This window comes from Taudactylus pleione, unplaced genomic scaffold (assembly GCF_031769625.1).
Source record: "Taudactylus pleione unplaced genomic scaffold, aTauple2 ptg000201l, whole genome shotgun sequence".
In the NCBI taxonomy this organism is placed as follows: Eukaryota; Metazoa; Chordata; class Amphibia; order Anura; family Myobatrachidae; genus Taudactylus; species Taudactylus pleione.
In genome coordinates this window covers 12255471-12278508 of record NW_028284603.1, presented here as the reverse complement: position 1 = coordinate 12278508, position 23038 = coordinate 12255471, and the positions used below count along the sequence as shown (strand labels likewise).

General features: G+C 42.6%; 1 protein-coding gene across 1 annotated transcript; it reads right to left on the bottom strand.

The window, feature by feature from the left end:
- Positions 1-3820: 3820 nt before the first annotated feature.
- On the bottom strand, positions 3821-18435 carry ETAA1 (ETAA1 activator of ATR kinase). Its single transcript, XM_088477254.1, has 6 exons — positions 18048-18435; positions 16505-16645; positions 13619-13695; positions 10882-10988; positions 7859-9774; positions 3821-4551 (listed from the first exon to the last, which is right to left on the bottom strand). The coding sequence occupies exons 1-6, from the start codon at positions 18271-18273 to the stop codon at positions 4427-4429; spliced, it is 2592 nt and encodes an 863-aa protein (XP_088333380.1). The 5' UTR covers positions 18274-18435; the 3' UTR covers positions 3821-4426.
- Between the last annotated feature and the right edge of the window lie 4603 nt (positions 18436-23038).

Genomic DNA, 23038 nt, shown 5'->3' with positions numbered 1-23038 from the left:
AATGGTCTTTTAGCATTATCCTGCTGAGTATTCTGCTGAGTATTCAGCACCCCAGAATTAGTCCAAACTGGGTCTTTCGGAGTAACAACCTGTTGCGGGGGGCACTACGCCATTACCATCTGCCCCGGAACCCCTAGTACGGGAGACGGGACTACTGCCTGTTGTGCGAACCCCAATTTGGTAAACGCAGGAGGGACTGTCAACCTATTCCCAAGGACAGTCAAGGCCTGTGCAAAACAAGCCCATGGTGGTTCCTGGGAGGTGCTGGGTACAGCAGAGGTACCAGGAATGGCCAAACATGCAGTACATAAACCATCCTGAAGTACCGCCCCCTCCCCCACGCCTGCCTTACATCTGGAGCAGGAAAATAGGAGAGGTACTTCCATAGCAGAATCCTCATTAGACATAGTGGTATGTGACTGTCCTACAGATATAACACTTTAAACTGTGAGGCAGATTCCCAGCCTGACAGTAATGGCACTGAGAGGGCTGATCAGTAAGAAGAAATAGGGATAGCTAAAATGGCTGACAGGAGTGTATCAGACACACAGCGCTAGCATAAAGTCACATACAATGCAGAAATTCCTGCACTAATTGCACTATCACTTACACAGACCAACAGCCTGGCAGTGATAGCGCTACATACACTGACCTTGTCTATGGAGGAGAGGTATGTAAGGGGCACCCAGGCTCCGCATCCTGCACTAGCGTCTGCACATCTAAGATGGCTGCCGGAGGATGAAGGGAGGTGGGCCTGGGGAGGATCGCTGCCTCAGCCCGCCAAAACCGCAGTGGAAGGCACCGAGAGCAGTGGGGGGAGAGGCCTCCTGTGCGCTAGAGGGAAGGCGTCCTCACTTTGGCAGGTAATTAACCCCCGGGATGCTGGAGCGTGTTCTGCAACACTCCAGCCCCGCATTCCTGGTGGTCTAGTGTGAGCGCAGGCTCCATTATACTGCTGTCCCCAGGAAGCCCCAGCCCTGGGGACGCTGGACTGTGTGACAGCGGGCGCCTACCACAGACGCCCGCTGCTTACCTCATGCTGCCCCCCGTAGGTTCGACCACAGTCCACGGGGGTTCCGCTAGCTGGAACCCCCAAGTTCCCCGGATTGCTACCGGTGGTCAGCGCCGGTGGGGGTGTAGATCTTCAGGGGCTGTGAAACACAGTCCCCCTGAGCGGTGACACAGCTCCGACCGTGCACCTACTGAAAACTGAGGTACCTCGGCCTGAGGGCGGGGTATAGGAGGGGGCCCGGTGCATACTGGGATGAAAGACTTAACTGTGGTGCCCATGGCGGAGCCAAGCCTATACCCCAAGGTTTCCCTGGAGTAGAAATGATTTTATGGATGGATTTTAGCATTATTCAATTGTCTTATAAACTATTGGAATTGAATATAACATTGTATTTTATTGTTGTGGGTGTACTCGGGGAAAGTTCTTAAGGTCATTTATCCTGAATATTTAAGGATTGAGTCAATCTACTTAAAATAATAGTAAGGCGCTCCCTAAACACCACCGTCTTTGTAACGTTAATCTATTGGTCCATACTGGTGAAGGACCTTTGTTTTAGGGTATAGCAGCCTGACAACAATATAACTAATCCATAGATATAGTGCATTTTAGGCACTTATAAATATCTTATATATATATATGTGTATGTGTAAGTGGGGAAGGATGTGTGGCACTAACCATGCATTTGTAGTCTGTAAAATGTATTAATACACAATGTGATAAAAACTTGGATAAAATAAAAATAAAAGTTTGCAAGAGTCTGTTTTCTCTGTAACACTTCCTTTGAATACGTTTTTCAGCAGTCCTTTAGTGGTTTGATTTGTGGTCAGATGGCGATTCTGAGAACGGTATAAAAAGACACGCGCCTGATAGTGTAGTATTTTCAAGAAGGTCATGGCCAAAATACAAGTGCCAAGTGCTTGCGTACTAAAATAAGGAATGAATGAGGCTCATCTGTTGTAGTATGATGTGCAGATGCTGGAAGCTCAAGGATTCTTGGGTGTAGTCAAGTACATGGATATCCCAATTGACATATGGAAATAAGAATATGATGCAATTGTTTAACATAATGAGAAGACAGAAGATAGTCACACAAATTCCGGAAAACCGTTACCTATCAGCTTATCTATATATCTTTGGCTGCCTCTCTTGAATGTCCTGGGAGATGCTTCTCCACCAATTGTAAAAACACATCAAGGAGGCGATAACGGTCCTATAGTGTGTTACTATTTTAATAAAACAAGAGGAACATACAACACTGAATCAATAGACACATATAAAGCAATGCTAAGAAATTGGCATATCTGGGTATAGTGGGAACTTTGCCCTAGTTAGTGTAAAATTACACCTTATTGTATGGAGGCTCCAAATGACTTCATCCAAGTCCAAAAGGCAGTCCAGACAAAAAGAATGGGTACAGGAATAGAAATGCGACCAACACGTTTGATCCACATAAAAGATTCATATGACAGCTAGTTATGTAGACAAAACGGGTCGTCTCCTGTCTTAAAAGTATTATACTATTGTGACCTCTTATTTTCTTAAATTGATTGTGCTATCCATATACTTTAGTATACCCATTAATCCTTGAGGTTCCAGCATGTGTACATCATACTACAACAAGAAGTCTTATTTATTCCTTACTTTGGAACACAAGCACTTGTATTCTGACATTGACTTTGTTGAAAATAGTACACTACCATATACACCGATCAACCATAACATTAAAACCACTGATAGGTAAAGTGCAGGGCCATCTTATACTTTTATGCCACTGCTTTCTCCCCACAAGGGCACCTAACACTTGTTTGCTGACTCCCAGCAACTTATTTTGAGTGTTTTAATCGTTAATGCAGCAATGTGTATAACCACATCTTTGTCCTGCACTGTATTGTACTGTCCTGTAAGTCATGGTTTCTTGTTCACTTATTTATGTACTTTGTAAAGACACTGCAGAACACTTGTGGCACCATATAAAGGATAATATTGAACATTGAACATCTCGTTACAATGGCACATGTCAATGGGTGGGATATATTAGGCAGCAAGTGAACACTCAGTTCTTAAAGTTTATTTGTTGGATGCACGGAATCTGATCTGGGAAGAAGGCAAGCCGGTGGAGGCAGTTTGATGTTGAGTAACGTTTTGCTGGGAAACCTTGGGTCCTGGCATTCATGTTGATGTTACGGTATTTCAGCATGTACAAGGGATGTGCTGCTCTGACGGCTGGTGACAGAGAAAAGACCCTGAACTCAGACAGGTCAGTCGCCAGTGAGCCCCCGACTCTTACTGTGTGACCATGTGCATTCCCCCTAACCCTCCCTGTGTAACTGTGGCCGCCCCCACTCCCTAACACTGACTTTGTAACTGTGCGCACCCCCTTCAACCCTGACTGTGTAACTGGGTGCAGCTCCCCTAACCCTGTGTAATTGTGTGCACCCCTTCTAATCCTGACTGTGTGACCATGTGCATCCCCCCCTAAACCTCCCTGACTGTGGAGCTGTGGCCACCCCCCCTCCTAACCCTGTGTACAAACTCCCTGTGTAACTGTGTGCAGACCCCCTAACCCTGACTGTGTAACTGTGTGTATTTCCCATTTACCCCAACTGTTAACTGTGTGCACCGCCCACCTTACCCCAGCACTGCCTGTCTCTAACCTCCTCCTTGCCCCCAATACTACCCCAGCTATCTACCCTAACCCCCTCCCTACCCTTCGTACTGCCTGCCTCTAACCTCTTCCTTGGCCCCATCACTGTCGCAAACTGCTGTCTGCGCTTACCCCTCCCTATCCCCAGTTCTGCCTGCCCTTATTGCCCTCTGGCTCCAGCTCTAACCCAACTTCAACCTGCCTTTACCCCCAGCTCTATCCCAACTGCTGCTTGCCCTTACCCCCCATAATATGTGATGGGACCCAAAAAGAGTGGAGCAGGATTCCAATTTTATAAAGTGAGGGGTCCCTGGGACACTTTTTTTTCGCTTTTCGCGATCACTGTATATATATTACAACATACAAGACATAATTACATCAGGAAAGTGATCACACAAATAAGAGAGAATCCTATTTATTTAACATATGTAAAAGTGAGCAAAAGAAAAAAAAAAGGAATGTATTTCAACAAAGAACATATCAACACATCTAGAAGAGCAATGAAATTAGGAGGAATTTTCTTTGTTGTGACTCAAGGACAGTTTTATGACATGATAAATACAACAACATATTTTACTCCTGAACATAACAGGATATTTCAGTTCTACAAAAAATATGAAAAATATAGTTTAACATTGTAAACAATTTGTAATAAATTATAAAAAATATAGTGCCTGCAGGCAATTATAAACTCAAATTCTCACAGAGAAACTAAATGAATAATCTAAAGAAAATTTCTCATTTGATGACGTAACAGTGGCATCAGCAGATTACGTTGGTGCACTGTTATTGGAACATGTTCGTACAGTCATTTTTCTCCTAGCCAAAGCTTCCTGTTTTTTTCGCTCAATCTCTTCCATTGAACATTTCTTATTTTTGTCGTCTGAGACAAACACTGGAATAAAAAAAAAGAATAGTAAAATATACTGCTTAAATATGACCTGTCATACCCCACATAAAAATATACTTTTAACAAAACAACCACAAAACAAATAAATACAATGTTACTGCAAGGACAGTAACATTCCGTATGCTGCTTTATTTATGTACAGTATAGATGTTAAACAAGCTTTTATTTATACTGTAACTTAATTTTATTAAAGAAAATGAAGAGGGTATATAAGGATAAATGGTGTTCATTTTAGCACCCTGCAGCTGTCACAACTCGTGCAGTTCCTCTTTTCTGCCTGGGGTGTCGCTCTCTGCTCTGGTGCTTCTAGCACACTCTAGTCCAGGGGTCACAGGCCACAGGCCACAAGTGGTCCGAGGAGCTCTGTCAGGTGGGCCGCTGACCAGGGGGAGCTGTTCCCCACGGCCAGCCAACAGGCTCCATTTGCCGGGCTCCCGTTGAGATTTTGTTACCAGTGGGCACCCGGCTCCCTACCTGCACCGTCAGCCGAAGGCTGGAGCTCACTCCTGAGCTCCAGCTCCCGCAGTGCACCATAGGAGAGACGTCACTGCTACCAGGGATATTAATATTGGGGGTGCTACTTCTAGGGGGCATTACAACTAAGGGGCATTTCTATTAGGGGCATTACTACTGACGGCACTAATACTGGGGCACCGCTCCTGGGGGCACTACCACTGTGGGCTCTACATAAGGGGCAGCACTACTGGGGGCACTGAATAAGGGGCACTACATAAGAGGTATTACACCACTGTGGGCACTGCATAAGTGGAACTGCACTACTGGGGGCACGGCATATGGGGCACTACCACTACTGGGGGCACCACTACAGTGGGCATTGCATTAGGGGCACTACTGCTGTGGGCATTATGTGCAAGGGGCACTACTACTGTGGGCATTGTGTAAAAGGGACACTGCTGTGTGACAGGACTATGTGGTGTAATGTGAATTGGGTGCATCAAGATTGTGCTACTGTGTGGCGTATAGCTTAGTGGCCCTCGAGCTTCGTTGAATTTTTTAATGTGGCCCACACTGTGTAAAAGGTTGAAGACCACTGCTCTAGTCTGTATCTCAGCAGTTTATTGCATCATCGGTTAGACGCACCAGAGCAGACCGCCACCCCAGGCAGGAAAGAGGAACTGCACAGGTTGTGACAGGTGCAGTGTGCTAGAATGTACACTAGTAAAGAGTAGATATTGTGTAAAGCTTTTAAAGACCAGTAGTAGAATTAACCATCACATGATTTCAGTGCTGCCCCAGCGGAACGCTCCTGTATTTCTAGCAGCACCCTCTACCCCCGCCATAGTCAGCTATATTAAGACTGGTGGCACACGACACAGCAAGATGCAACATGAACCTAATGTTTTAGCTAAGCATTGCACACAAGATGGCTAACGTCCTCAAGTTACAAAAGATCTCCACATCCTCGACCTTATGTCTTACGTTTGTCCACTTTTTCTCTTGTATTTCCCTACGATTCTTCCTATCTCTACACATTGCTTATCCTGCCCACTGTAACATATGTAGTGGACCCAAGATGGCTGCTTTACCTGGTACTTTTGGGGGTAAGGTCAACAATCTGTGGATCAAATTATGCTATGGGTGACTTGTATTTTGTATGTTACACTGTGTATTTTCCCCAATGTGTGTAAATGTAGACACGATGCATCATATTGGCACGTTTCGCTTATCTGGCTCATTGTAACCTCTGTAGTGCGCGCCATATGGCTGTCTTATTTGGTACTTTTTTAGGTAGGATGAACAACATGTGGAACTGATGACTGTGTATATCTTGTTGTTGATATACTGTATTTCATACTTTGTCTCCCCAAAGGGTAATCATATCTACGCATATTGCTTATCCCATACAAGGTAACCTATGTAGTGCACCCAAGATGGCTGCCACGCCTGATACTTGTGGGTAGAATGAACAATCCATGGAACTGAAGATTCAATTTATATCTTCTATTCATCCACTGTACCCATTGTGGTACCACCAAGATTACTGCCTCCTTTGTAATACGATTGTTCTCCTGGTAATCGTAAGCGTTTTGAACCCTTCTGGAGACAGGCACCACATTATTATTATTAATAAATGCTATGAGGCACAAAAATAGCCTTTTCCCTACATATTGTACATGTCTAGCTCAAAATACTTTGCGTCTTTGTGGCAGGTTCTCTTACTGTAATGAAAATGCTAGACAAATATGTAGATAAGTACATGGACAATAATAATAATAATGATGTTCATGTATACCCTTATAGCGCTAAACAAAAGTGTCCAACCTCCAACATGTAGTTCGTGTCTACAACAAAGATCAATACAAATATTTCCAATAAAGATTGCAATCCATAAAACGTCCCAACTCTATTTTGGCCATAATAGACATTATTTATAAAGTAACAGCAACACTAAAGCATGCTGCAAGTAATGTGTCGTGAAGCATAGAAGAACTTTGCAAACAAGCTACAATGGCTCAGCATTTGGTTGATTCATGTCTGTTTTGCAGGTAACCTATTTAAATATAATATATGGATACAGTATTATTGCCACAAAGTTCTGGACATTTTAGTGGTTAGCCTGCAATTTTGATTCGGTACACTCAATGCTAAAACTTTGCTCTTACTGTGGTAACTGCAAAATCAATCATTTAAAGTAGCATAAAAACCCAACATACAAACACTTAACCAAACCAATAGAACGTGACATCTCAGAAAGTAAAACTCCAGATTGAATTGAGTGCAAGCTGCCAGCTGTGCACTTTCTGTGCACAGTCCCATAGGATGCTAGCAGAAAATAGGGTACTGTGAGTTAATGTATGTAGGTTCTGGCACCTACCGGCGCTTAACGGAATCTGCATTAAAAAGTGAACCAAAACAAAAACACATACGGCTAGCGGAAAAAAACACCAATGAAATGCACACAGCTGATGTCTTGGACTTTTGAATTTGGACTATGTATGACACATGGACAGCAATTAAATTAAAAGCAATTGATGCAAGTTGGTGCCATTTGTGCCATTTTCCCAGCAACTTGCAGCCTCGAACATCAAAGAATATCCTTTGCAGCCCATAGAGATTGCACAGGAAAACCTGCGATGTAGCTCTACCGTAATTCTAATCAATGTGAGCAATGAGGACTACTCTGAGAATTCAGTCGCCCTCATGAAGTGAGTATTCTGAAAAAGCTATTTAATAGTTTAAGACCAATTCTGGATAGAACATGTAGCGCATTGACTTTCAACACATATTCCATTTAATGTAGCAGGACAGCTTAGACTCTTTCCACACTTACCTTTTGAAGAGTGTAAGGTAGACTCTGAAATGTGCCTTTTTAATGAGGGTTGCTGATTATGGTGTAAGCTTGATTGCATAAAGCTGCTTTTGTTATTCTTACTCTCACTGACATCCTGCAGGTAAAAGCTGCCCTCATTTGCTTTAGCAGGATATTGTGTGTGAATAGATGTGGCCTGGGAAGGTTTGATTCTTGTAAAAGAATACTTTGAGGGTGCACATGAATTTGCTGGTTTGGATTGAACAGTCTGTGGCTTTACTAGATTCTGTGAGTGAGACTCATTGAGCATTGGCTTCATACACTCCACTCCAGAAGAAACAGAGTTAGACCTCTGGAACATTAAAGACGCTTGGTTTGTCCTCAGGAGAGAGTTATTTCGATAAGAGTTTGAGCAATTTCCACTGACTGTGGCAGGGGAGATCCCTTTATTATTTGTTTTATTACAATGTTCTGGGTGGCCATTGAATTTAGTAACATGGCTTCCATTTTTATATTCCTGACTTGCAATGCTAATATTTGATCCTGTTTTTGTAATCGTTTTGCAACTGGAGCCTGGCAACAAAGCACTTTCCTTTTTACAATTACCTTCATTAGTGACCAGAACCTGCGTTAACCTTTCGACGTCATCACAAACTTGGTACAATAGATCGTCGTCATCTTCTTTCTCTTCCCAAAGACTATCAGACTCACAAAACATGTCCAGAACTTCATCGGAAAACTTAGGATCATCCCATTCGTCCACCTGGACAGAGTCCTTGGGTATAGATGCAGCATGTGTTTGCGGTAAAGCCTGGACACACTTTTTAACTGGTTGGTCCTTTCCTTCTTGAAAAGTTGATGATTTGAATGAAAAGTTATTTGCCACATTAGAGGTTTTAGAAAGCTCACAAACATTGGAAGGCTTTCTATAATGTAATAGGTTATGGTTACTACTTTTTGTCATAAGCAGTTCTGAGTTTATCTGCGATTTCAATGTCAACTGAGGTTCTGTACTAGAAAAGGCCCTCGTAATGTTCCTGTCTCTTGCATTACTTTCAGTTTTATTGACACTTGCCAATTCTGGGCTAACTAAGATTGTGGTTCTTCCATCACACTCGTTCAATTTCCGTGGCACAAACTGAAAACTATTCAACTTATTAGTGGTAGAAGTGGTTAATGACTTAACACTAGCTTTCCCTCTAGCAAGATCTACATTTGCATTGCCTGATCTATCGGAAGGCATGCTGTTTTTAGGAGTAGCAATCAAATCAGGATTTTGAGTAATCTGCATAATAAAAGAATCATCATCAAGAATATCAGTACCCCAGTCATCCTCAAAGTCATCTTGACTGCTTGATATAGACTGACCCATGTCAGAAGGCTGCACAGTCACCTTCGGTTTAACCATATTTTGCATAGAACATTTAATTACACCTGGAGATGTGTCTGCATTTAACGTTGTAATTAATCCACAATGATTTGAATTTGTATCCTTTTGATATGATTGTTGGTCTTTACTTTGCAAAATATCTTTCTCAATACAGTTTTTTGCATCTACTTGAACTTCCTGCAAGCTCCTGGTGCTAACATCTGATAAACCTTGGCTTAACCGTCCGCTGCATTTCTGAGTAGAAGAATCAAATAGGTCATTAAGTGCTGCTTCAGCCTCCTGATCCACGGACTTCTGACTGCTAATCTGAGGCAGAACATCTACATTTGAACTCTGACTAACAGATTTCAAGTCAAATAGGTCATCTTCTTCAGGGATGTCTTCCAGCAATGAATGGTCTTCACTGTTCTTAACAGTTCCCATAATAACCATTGTATCTGCCGAATCGATCAACGCTTCGACATTCTGATCTTTATGCTCAATCAAGTTCCTGTCTAATTGCTTTGCCAACTTCATAAGTTCTTCTTCCGTACGTAGGATGCCTGACCTACAGTATAAATAAAAAACAAAACAAATATAATTTAGTTGACAAGAAGAGTTCTAACAATCCTAGGTAGCCAGCAATTAAAAGACATCCCTTCTGTGCCGAAACAGAAGCATTTTGCTGTGCGTTGACAAAGCTCCATGATCTATAACAGTGTCAGGCATACTGATACCCTTCAGCCGCATGGGCGGCCTCCGTCCCTTCTTCATTATAAACAAGTTTAATAAGATACAAATTTGATAATAAAACACTGAGTGGCTAGGGGACGCAAGAGAAGGTGCAGAGAGCCGCCTTTTGCACATCACCGACCTAAAGGAACTAGTGTTCCCGCTAGGCTGTTTTATTGGATCGCCACGCGCTGCCCAATTTTAAAAGGGCAAAATGCGCCCTGCTCTTTTAGCGGCGCTCCGCTAAAACAGCCTGCCCGGAGCTTTCCCCACGTTCAGGACACTGTGGCCCAAGGGTGGGGAATAGTTGTGGTGACAGATCACTGCCCGGTGAATAAACATCTATTCACAGTGAGGGGAGAGCTTGGGGGAAGCCCAGCATATCCGTAAGTGTTGGACACGCCCCTAAGTGTGACGAATTGGGCGTGTCACAAGTAGGGGTGAGCGGGTTCGGTTTTACTCGGATCTTTAAACGGCATTTTGTTGGCTATCGCCTATCATGTGTTTTGGATAGCCAATATAATAAATCCGAATTTGCGGTAAAGTGGCGATAAGAACCGAGTAAATCCGAGCCTGCACATCCCTAGTCACAAGGATACACCCCTCCCCAAACGGCCACACCCCCTTTTCGGGAGCACGCAGAAGCTCCCGGCTGTCAACCCCAGTGCCCTGCCCGCTTTCTGACGGAAACACTAGGTAATGAATAAGTGCTACTTCAATGGTTTATCTGTATAAAGTTACATTAGTTAACGGGTGAATGCATACTTCACGGCGCAGAAACATAAAACAACTGTCTGAACAGCTGATTAACAGGAAGATGTATACAGTGCTAAACACATTTTCTTGTAGAAAAAAAAAAAGAAAGAAAACAAAGTGTTGTATTTGATCAATTAAAAAAAAAATTAAACCAACACCAAAAATCACTGAACTAAATTCAATTTACCTATTCTTTTTCGTTCTGGTACGGGTAACTACTGGTGTACATGGGATAGCATCATCTCCAATCCACACGCCGAGGTAAGCTGCGTCAGAGTTTACCGGCTTCTCGTCCTAGAATAGGTAGATGTAATATAACCAGCTGCAGCCACTTCTTTCTCTGTATTTCAGACTATTTGCCAGAACACTTCATTATTCTGCACAAAACACTTTTATATTTCATGTTGAATCATTTACATTTATAGCTACAAAACCCAATTTAGTCTTTACAAAATAAGATATTGATATTGACTTGGGGAAAACATGGTGCGTAGCAATGGGTATTTTGTACTCCAAGCAAAGTCTACCTCTACATGACAAACATTTAAAAGAAAACAGATAATGCATTCTGTATAGATTTTATTTATATATTGTATTTGCCTATATATCCTAAAACTGACCTTAGTACTGCAATATGATTTGCAAATCATGGTTAAAAATATATCTGCCTAATACAGCTGGAACTTCAGCCTTCCTGTATTAAGTAATACTGAGAGTATTTAGGTAGTACACAACCCCTCCACTAATAGAGGTATACTGTATTTACTAAAGCGTGGGTTTTTAGAAGTTGTTACCCATAGCAACCAGATTCTAGCTACTATATTGTAGATGGTGCTAGATAAATTAGTAGCATCTGATTGGTTACTATGGGCAACAACTCTACGTCTAAAAATCCGCACTTTAGTAAATATATCCCCTAGTGTTGGCTCATTTCTTACAAAACTGCCCAGCAGGCAGCCACACAATGAGGGCTAACTGTTTTCAAGGTAAACCACAGTTAATCCATAAAAGATAAATTACCTCTTGTGTGTATTATAATAATATATAAAACTGTTCACTTGTATATATGTTTGTGATAAACTCGTGAACTACTGAGCAGATTTTGATCGGGTTTTCTCAGAGATGACTTACTGGGCCTTTTCCAGCAGCAGCTCCTTGTGAGATCCGGGGGGCGGAGCTTATATTATAAGAAGTACATAAAATCACCTAGCTAAGGAGTTTATTCCTCAAAAAGTACCCCTAGGGGTATAATTACTAAAGTGAGAGTTTTTTGAAGTGGAGATGTTGCACATACTAACCAGATTCTAGCTATTATCTTCTAGAAGGTGTTAGTTAAATGTTAAGTAGAATCTGATTGGTTGCTATGGGCAACATCTCCACTCTAAAAACTCTCACTTTAGTAAATACACCCTGTAAGGCGATATTCAATTAGAGCCTTTTTTCGCCTGTTTTTTTTTTTGTGAAAATTTTGCCTAAAAATTTTTTGCCTAATTCAATTCCAGGACAATTTCGCCTAAGCGGAAACTCGATGCATTGAATTTGCCAAAAAAGGTTCTCCAATCAATAGCAGGTGAAAAGAAGTGCAAAATATCTTGGGGTGTAAACGTGGGAAAACAACTTAGGACAGCCCCCCAAAAGACATATCTGCAAAAAAAAAAAAAGAAAAAAAAAAACCTAAGAACATCCCAAAAGAGACATGTCATTTTTGGGGTGAAAATTTAAAAACGGGGGGGGGGGACAAGCATAAAAACTAGCGAAATAGGCTTCTTGGGGGGCTGCATGGATGGGTCAGTGTTTTTGGAATTGCAGGTACATGCAGCAGGTGGATTTTTCACGTTTTTAAAAAGTTCACTTTAGAGACATAAAAATATGCTAGCACCCATTTTCAAGTACCCCAAATTTGACAGGACTACTTATTTTCACCAAAAAATACTGCTTAATGCTATTCTTCACCACTTTTACAAAGACGCTAATAGCAAGCAATTTACGCAACTTGAGTACCCCAAATAGTTTTATTATGGCTATACACATCTATAGTGATTTCCTATGTCAGTGCATCTTTTTCTGGGGTACATACTGATTTCCCCAATTCTTTCAGCACTTTTCGCCAGTTCCGCATTCGCCTATTTCCGTTTTCACCTGTTTTAGCAATAGAGTTAGGCGAAAAGCGGGGACGCGCATGGAATGATTTCGCCTCTGAAACAGGCGAAAAGTCGGATAGGCAAAAATTTTCCGACTTTTCGCCTCTAATTGAATAGCCTTCTTAGGGTCTAATTATTTCAAAAAGGAGATATCCCTTACACAAAGGCTGTGTCTATTCATTACACATTCTCAGTCATTCTACAAATACCACTGGCATGGCTGTCCTGCCTGGAGTATCCCTACGTTAGAGCGTGCTCTACCGTTTCCCTGAAAATCCCTCCTAGCCAGGATGTACAAAGAGTTGCTCCTTGATATAAACCATGATACATATTTATCCTCACTAAAATGATGCCATATGGGTGTCTATTTAACCCACAATTGGCCACTTGCATTGACAAGCCCGTGACGCTCCCAAATACGCCCGCTGAACAGACCATTTTTGTGTGCATTTGTAGCCACCTCCCATCACTTTTCTGCCACCTTTCTGATTACCATCTAACCCAAACCCAAGAGCACCAGGGGTATTCAACCGGCCCTCCAGCTGCTGTGGAACTACACATCCATTAGGGCATGCTAAACCTGGCAGGGTATTCTGGGATGTGTATTTCCACTTCACCTGGAGGGAAGCATGTTGAATGCCCCAACTCTACACATTACATCACCCTTAAACAATTAAGCACAGTACCCCTTATTATTTTCCATTAAGCTCACTGATAAAAACAAAATAAATCCATTTACTTGGGTCAATTATTAAAGATGAACTATTGCATCTAGTAAGTTACCTTTGGAGCGATTCTATTAACAATATCTGAAATGTCAACTGAGCATTTGCTCGCAGTCTGTTTTTTCTTTCCATTATCTAAAGAGGAAAAACAAAAAAAGCATAATGCAAACATTTTTAACAGATCCAACTACGTGGGTATACACTTCACCACAATACACATTTTTAAATTAAGTTATGCTCACAAGTACTCAAGAATTCTCTCCTTAACCTTGAATCTCTGTTAATAGTTTATTCACATATACAGTCAGGTGCATAAATATTGGGACATTGACAGAATTTTCATATTTTGGCCTCTATTCACCACCACAATGGCTTTGAAATGAAACAAACAAGATGTGATTTAACTGCAGACTTTCAGATTTAATTTGAGGGTAATTACATCCAAATCAGGTGAACGGTGTAGGAATTACAACGGTTTCTATATGTGCCTCCCATTTTTTAGGGGCCAAAAGTAATTGGACAAACTAAACAATCCTAAATCTAACTTTTACTTTTTAATACTTTGTTGCAAATCCTTTGCAGGCAATTACAGCCTGAAGTCTGGAACGCATAGACATCACCAGACGGTTTCATCGCTGGTGATGCTCTGCCAGGCCTCTACTGCAAATGTCTTCAGTTCCTGCTTGTTCTTGGGGCATTTTCCCTTCAGTTTTGTCTTCATCAAGTGAAATGCCTGCTCAATCGGATTCAGGTCAGGGGATTGACTTGACCATTGCATAACATTCCACTTTTTAGCCTTAAACTCTTTGGTTGCTTTTGCAGTATGTTTCGGGTCATTGTCCATCTGCACTGTGAAGCGCCGTCCAATGAGTTCTGAAGCATCTACTGAATATGAGCATATAATATTGCCCGAAACACTTCAGAATTCATTCTGCTGCTTTTGTCAGCAGTCACATCATCAATAAACACAAGGGAACCAGTTCCATTGGCAGCCATACATGCCCACGCCATGACACTACCACCACCATGCTTCACTGATGAGGTGGTATGTTTTGGATCATGAGCAGTTCCTTTCCTTCTCCATACTCTTCTCCTCCCATCACTCTGGTACAAGTTGATCTTTGTCTCATCTGTCCATAGAATGTTGTTCCAAAACTGTAATGGCTTTTCTAGATGTTTGGCAAACTCTAATCTGGTCTTCCTGTTTTTGAGGCTCACCAATGCTTTACATCTTGTGGTGAACCCTCTATATTCACTCTTGTGAAGTCTTCTCTTGATTGTTGACTTTGAGAAATATACACCTACCTCCTGGAGAGTGTTCTTGATTTGGCCAACTGTGGTGAAGGGGTTTTTCTTCACCAGGGAAATAATTCTTCTGTCATTCACCACAGTTGTTTTCCGTGGTTTTCCGGGTCTTTTGGTGTTGCTGAGCTCTCCAATGCGTTCTTTCTTTTTAAGAATGTTCCAAACAGTTGATTTGGCCACACCTAATGTTTCTGCTATCTCTCTGATGGGTTTGTTTTGATTTTTCAGCCAAATTATGGCTTGCTTCACTGTTAGTGACAGCTCTTTGGATCTCATATTGAGAGTCGACAGCAACTGATTCCAAATGCAAATGTCACACCTAGAATCAACTCCAGACCTTTTACCTGCTTAATTGATAATCAAGTAACGAGGGAATAGCCCACACCTGTCCATGAAATAGCTTTTGAGTTGATAGTCCCATTACTTTTGGCCCCTTAAAAAGTGGGAGGCACATATAGAAACCGTTGTAATTTCTACACCGTTCACCTGATTTGGATGTAATTACCCTCAAATTAAATCTGAAAGTCTGCAGTTAAAGCACATCTTGTTTGTTTCATTTCAAAGCCATTGTGGTGGTGAATAGAGGCCAAAATATGAAAATGCTGTCAATGTCCCAATATTTATGCACCTGACTGTATGTGTAAAAGACAATAACCACACGTCATCATCACTGAACCCAAGTGGTCAGTGACAGTCTGGGGGTTCAGCTAAGTGGCCAGGAACCAATGAACTGCCTACCAACTACCTTATGTCACTGCCAGTATATCAGACAATGGAATCAATGTCACATCTCCCCAAGATACTGGTAGGATTTTCCCTCAAACACTAAGGGGTATATTTACTAAAGTGAGAGATTTTAGAAGTGGAGATGTTGCCCATAGCAAACAATCTGATTCTAGCTATTATGTTCTAGAAGGTGCTAAATGTTTAGTAGAATCTGATTGGTTGCTATGGGCAACATCTCCACTTCTATAAACGCTCACTTTAGTAAATATACCCCTAATAATCTAGAGCTGGGATGGGGAACCTCCTGCCCGGGGTTGTATAAGGCCCTCGGAATCATTTGGTCTGGCCCTCTGAGTCTTTTTCTGCTAGCCTCATTTGGCTAGCAGGGTGCCTAGAATGGCACACTGCAGCTAGAATCTATGCAGCAGTGTCACCTGGAGCGTCCTTCGGTCACAGGGCTATCCTTCAGCTCCCCGGAGTAGCCACAGGATGCTCCGTGCATTGCTGTAATAACCGGCAATTGTGGCTCAGTCCCCATGTGACATCAAGCGGAGGGGGCGTGGCCTGCACCAGGCCTGTGAATAATTTTATATATATCAAAATGGCCTTCGGCAGAAAAAAGGTTCCCCCACCCCTTATCTAGAACTAGTGGACATGGCAGGTAGTAGCAGATTTTAATTACATGTAATCTAAAAAAGATCATTTTTATTCACATACTACCTAAGATATACACCAAGCCTCAGTGAGGTGTAAATAATTATCCCTAAAATTTGATGTAGCACCTCTTGCCAACACTAGTAGACAATAAGTAACCTAAATGTAATACTACCTGCCATTCCCACTAATACCTATATCCATTTAAGGTAAAAGCCGCCCAACTTCATACAATATGAAATATAATAATTATTATTACCCAATTTAAAAGGCGCTGGTGAATGGGGATCCCAAAATATTTCTTGCTGTTGTTCTGCATCATTGTATGGAGAATTAATGGCCGACATCCATGGCTTACATTTAGTTAATCTCTTTGGAGTCTTATTATCTGGACACAATTCTGTAGGAGAAATCATAAAGCAACATTCAGTGTTTCTTTCTAAACTTGATACATATTTTTGTAATGATTTGGTGCAATTGGCATAATGAGAATGATAAAATTAAATGCACTATAGAGGCAATGCTGCATTGGGATGGTGTGAGAAACAATAAAAGATTTATTGGGAAAAGAGATGGGTATTTAATTTCTGTTTAATTAAGCATATTTTAGGCATAATGCTAAATTATGTGAATACCCCATGTAAGGACGACTCGACATCTAAGCTGGCTAAAAGATTATAACTTGATATACTTATTTTTTTCTTACTACATTAAGCTCTGCTCCAACAATAGACATTGAGACAGCACTTTGCTAAAATACAGAAGGGAACTGCTTATTGGGTTGTCATCCGATGCTTGTTCATATGGATTAAAAATGCAACAAACACTGAAATGCTGACTCAGTTAGTTGGGAGGGAAAGTCTTGCTTATGTATGATTAAAACAAACAAAGTTTTATTACTCTAATATCAAGTGCAGTGTTAGCGTGCTGGAAGTGGACAGCTCTTCCAATGGGGTAAATTTACTAAGCGCCAGATTTTGCCAGGCACCGCTTGCCAGAGTATTGGGTATTTTGGTTCAAGTTCTAATTATCCAAAAATATATATTTTTTTAAATCTGGGTACATATATGAAAAGGTTAATTTTTAGTTCACCTATTCCAAATAATAATTGACAGCTCTGATGGACAAATTAACAATAGTCGTGTAGTTTTCATTCTGCAGGTAGGTGCCACAGTCCTATTACGATCAAGCTTCAAAGCAGCTTGTCAGAGGCACCTGACACTGCAATGTGTAAGTGTATAGAGAGATGCAGTCGTGAGGTCAACACTTCATATATCTGCAGTAAGTATGTCGACCTCACACTGCTGGTGCCGAAACCCTGACACAGGTTTACTGCTACTCTCAGCATTTTTCCACGCCGGTTTTAGAACATTACCGCTCGGGTAAAATACTGTGCAACCTTAAACCTGTATCAGAATTCCAGGGTCGGCATTGTGGGGTCGACATACTCACTGCAGACGTAGGAGGATTTTAATTTTGTGTGATGTGACCAGCAGCATCACAAGGATTCCCTCGCACAAAAACTTGTTCAAATCGCCACTACCATTACTGGCAAATATGTGCGCAGCCGTGGCACAACACATACAATGGAATCGCCCCCAATAGTGTCCATTGCCTGTACCCAACCATATCCAGCTCTTTTTATATATACACACACTTTAGGTCCACTGTAACTGCAATGAGTGTGTATTTATTTACACACAGACACATTCATTTTTAGGTTCACTTTAGTTGTGTCATTCCCAGGTTGGGGGTGAGACTGGGTGTAGAGGGATCTCACAGCAGGTCATAGTCACATTTACCCTCCTCTGACTCGCCCCGGGAGGGTACAGATGATGAGGGCGGGCTTAGTAAGCGGGCAGCCCCGCACCTCTCGCTCCGGCGCAGCTTCCTAACACCCCTGGTCCGGCTTGGGGTTTCCCTGCCAGAGCCCAAGGCACCCTCCTTAGAGACTTTCCGTTCCACGGTCTCCTCCTCCTCAGATACCGGCCGGCAGTGATGTGCAGGCGGCCTCCTGCGGCTCATCATGTACACGGAGCACCCTTGGCGCAGTACGGACCGTTAGGAGGAAGATAGGCCGGGGGAAGACAACGATACCACAGCGTTCTACCACCGCTACGGCGCCGCCATCTTCTCCGACGCTGACAGCCGATTGGTGTCCAGTTAGAGCGGAAGTAGATCTGATTGGACGAGCAGCCCGCGTGCGGGGTGTCCCTTCGGCTGGATTCCCTGCTGGAGCATGCGCATTGCGACGTGTCGTGTGTACAACTGTACACTACAGCCAACCAGCGCCGGATCCTGTTGCTGTCACTCTTGTTCAAGTACAAAGACATTAACAGGATTGTACTGCAACAGTGGGTGTGTGCAGAGATCTAAATAATATATTCATTCATAAAACAACCCGAATATTCTGTTGTGCTTTACAACTGAGTAATGTATGTCTAAAGCTGGGTACACACATAAAGATTTTCTGTACAACCATCCAACTAGTTGATTGGTTGGAATGAAAATCTGCTAAGGGATGAAAGCAAATGACAATCAGCAATTTGCTCCCAAACGCAGAAAATGGACAAAAACTGTTATTTGAACAAATTGTTTAGATCAAACATTTAACAAACTTGTCTGACGACCATTTCATCTGCTTTCTGGCATTTAGGAGCAAATTGCTGATCATCAGTTACTCCCATACATTACCAGATTTTCATTCCAACCAATCAACTAGTTGGATGGTTGGACAGAAAATCTTTACGTGTGTATGCAGCTTAAGGGGCATATTCGATTGGGTGCGAGGTAAAAAAAAAATGGTCATGTGGTTTTCAGAGCCGAAAACCCTGCGGCGTGTGAAAACGTGTCCGGTGGTCCCTCATCTTCCGGTGTCCTCCCATCCGTCTTGTCACTAGAGATGGCTACTGAGTGAGTGTCTCAACACAATTACTTTTATCATTCATGTTCGAATGATTCGAGTCACTCAACGATTGGTGTGTCGAGAGTGAGACACCCACCTCTCTAGCCTCTCTGTCAGTGGGAGCCTGAGTCAGTGGCAGCTCTGCCCTCTACACTGCTGATCCGACCTGATTATACTTCTGCACTGAGTCAGTGCAGAAGTATGATCAGGTCGGATTAGCAGTGTAGGGGGCGGAGCTGTCAGCAACTCACTCGGAGTCGCGCTGCTACTGCCAGGGCTCGGGGGTGTGCTGTGCACTGACTCAGGAGAGTCAGTGCAGAAGCATGATCTGCAGTGATATGCTGCGGAGGGGGCGGAGCTATCAGCGACTCACTCAGAGTCGCCGGCACCCAGCTTGCTACAGCTCTAAAGAGCCGTGTCCCGAGACACTGCCACGTTACTCAACTCAGTATGGTGAATCCATCCCTACTTGGGGACTGTTGGGAAGAGCAAGGTCTGCTGGGAGTTGTCGTTCTCCCAGCACCCTTTACAGGGAGGGGGAGGGGGGCACACACACACTCATGCACACACTCACTCATACACACAAACACTGACATAGCGCTGCTGCAGGAGACCGAGTCCCTAAGCTGGATGCAGGAGACACCGCTTGGGAAGGTGAGTATTAAGGACTAATTAAGTTAATTGGAAACTTCCAATTGCTTAATTAGTCCTCAGGGGGGGGTAACACCGCCGAGGTCCACGAGCAAGCCCCCCTGATTTTTCCTAAAATTTACGATTTTAGGAAAAATCAGACTTGCTCTGGAGGTGCGAGGAAAAAACCTCCGGCGCTCAAAACCTGATAAACCCTGCACCTAATTAAATAGCAAAAATCCTGCACCTGCAGGAAAAACCCAGCACATTCAGGATTTTTGCTATTCTAGCGCCCAATTGAATATGTCACCATGTCAGTGCTGATATGTGTTTATATTTAATTTAAATACATTTCTCATTTAGTCCATATACTCCTAGTGGTTTTACTGTGTGAATATATTTTGTATAGATACTTAGGGAAATTGCTCCCTCTTATTTGAATCACTCCTAATCTAAACACTATGGGCCTGATTCACTACCGATCGCAACTGCGACTGCAATAGCGAATACGCAGGCAGCTCAACTGCGACAGTATGCTAATTAATTGCGATCGCTATGCCACAGCAGCACAACATAGGGACGCCCACTTTACCTTATACACATCCGTAATGTTTAGCAAGACTGCGAAAAACATTGGTACAATTGAGTACCATCGCAGCCTCGCGCACACTTGCACAAGGTCAGACCTTACTCAGCAATTGCTAACCTCATCGCACGCTATGAGGCCTCAGGCTGTTTAGGGCATCACAGTGGCTAATATATGCACGCCCATGCAACGGCGGTAAAACACACTGGCGTGCCTGCATTTCGCTGACCCCCCCCCGTCACCACCCACAAACGGCAATTCCCGTCAATCACTCTGCGATGGGTCTGCGTAGTCACTGCGATCACAGTCCCAATCACAGTGGCTGACTAGCGCACGTGCACTGAGATGCATACACATGCTGAGAACGCAATTGGCCGATTGTGTTCAAATTCGCAACTGTGATCCAAGCTGAATCAGGCGCTATGTTGGTTATGATTGTATGCACCTTGTAGCAATACCCACACTCCTTCACCTTACAGTACTCTGTTATACTATGCCCCCATATTACAGCAATACACCTCACATTACAGCAATTCTCCTATATTATAGCAATACCCACACTCCTTCACCTTACAGTACTCAGTTATGCTGTGCCTCCATATTACAGCAATGCACCTCACATTACAGCAATTCTCCTATATTATAGCAATACCCACACTCCTTCACCTTACAGTACTCAGTTATACTGTGCCCCCATATTACAGCAATACCCCTCACATTACAGCAATTCTCCTATATTATAGCAATACCCACACTCCACCTTACAGTACTCAGTTATACTGTGCCCCCATATTACAGCAATACCCCTCACATTACAGCAATTCTCCTATATTATAGCAATACCCACACTCCTTCACCTTACAGTACTCAGTTATACTGTGCCCCCATATTACAGCAATACCCCTCACATTACAGCAATTCTCCTATATTATAGCAATACCCACACTCCTTCACCTTACAGTACTGTTATACTGTGCCCCTATATTACAGCAATACACTTCACATTACAGCAATTCTCCTATATTATAGCAATACCCACACTCCTTCACCTTACAGTACTCAGTTATACTGTGCCCCCGTATTACAGCAATACCCCTCACATTACAGCAATTCTCCTATATTATAGCAATACCCACACTCCTTCACCTTACAGTACTGTTATACTGTGCCCCCATATTACAACAATACCCCTCACATTACAGCAATTCTCCTATATTATAGCAATACCCACACTCCTTCACCTTATAGTACTCTTATACTATGCCCCCATATTACAGCAATACCCCTCACATTACAGCAATTCTCCTATATTATAGCAATACCCACACTCCACCTTACAGTACTGTTATACTGTGCCCCTATATTACAGCAATACACTTCACATTACAGCAATTCTCCTATATTATATTAATACCCACACTCCTTCACCTTACAGTACTCTTATACTATGCCCCCATATTACAGCAATACCCCTCACATTACAGCAATTCTCCTATATTATAGCAATACCCACACTCCTTCACCTTACAGTACTGTTATACTGTGCCCCTCTATTACAGCAATACACTTCACATTACAGCAATTCTCCTATATTATAGCAATACCCACACTCCTTCACCTTACAGTACTCAGTTATACTGTGCCCCCATATTACAGCAATACCCCTCACATTACAGCAATTCTCCTATATTATAGCAATACCCACACTCCTTCACCTTACAGTACTGTTATACTGTGCCCCTATATTACAGCAATACACTTCACATTACAGCAATTCTCCTATATTATAGCAATACCCACACTCCTTCACCTTACAGTACTCAGTTATACTGTGCCTCCATATTACAGCAATACACCTCACATTACAGCAATTCTCCTATATTATAGCAATACCCACACTCCACCTTACAGTACTCAGTTATACTGTGCCTCCATATTACAGCAATACATCTCACATTACAGCAATTTTCCTATCTTCTAGCAAAACCCACACTCCTTCACCTTATAATACTCTTATACTATGCCCCCATATTACAGCAATACACCTCACATTACAGCAATTCTCCCACATTATAGCAATACCCACACTCCACCTTACAGTACTGTTATTCTGTGCCCCCATATTACAGCAATACCCCTCACATTACAGCAATTCTCCTATATTATAGCAATACCCACACTCCTTCACCTTACAGTACTGTTATACTGTGCCCCATATTACAGCAATACACCTCACATTACAGCAATTCTCCTATATTATAGCAATACCCACACTCCTTCACCTTACAGTACTCAGTTATACTGTGCCTCCATATTACAGCAATCCCCCTCAACAATTAACTTCAAAGTTATGTATGTATGAAGATATCCATGCTCAGTATACCATTCACTGATCAACTAAAACCTGCATGTCTGCATATGGGGCATACTTGCCTACACTCCCGGAAGTCGCTGGAGGCTCCCAGAAGAGTAGGCAGATCTCCTGCATCCTGCCCACTTCCTAGTGAGGCGGGCAGGATGGGGTGATTTAATGGGGAATTCGCAGGTTCATAGAAGGGCCAGGGCCAAATGACGCAAATCGCGCCGTTTAGCTCCCCCTCCTTTTCGCAGACCCTCAAATCTCAGACTTTTCCAGGAAATGGACTGGCTTAAGTACCTCTACAGCCCTACCC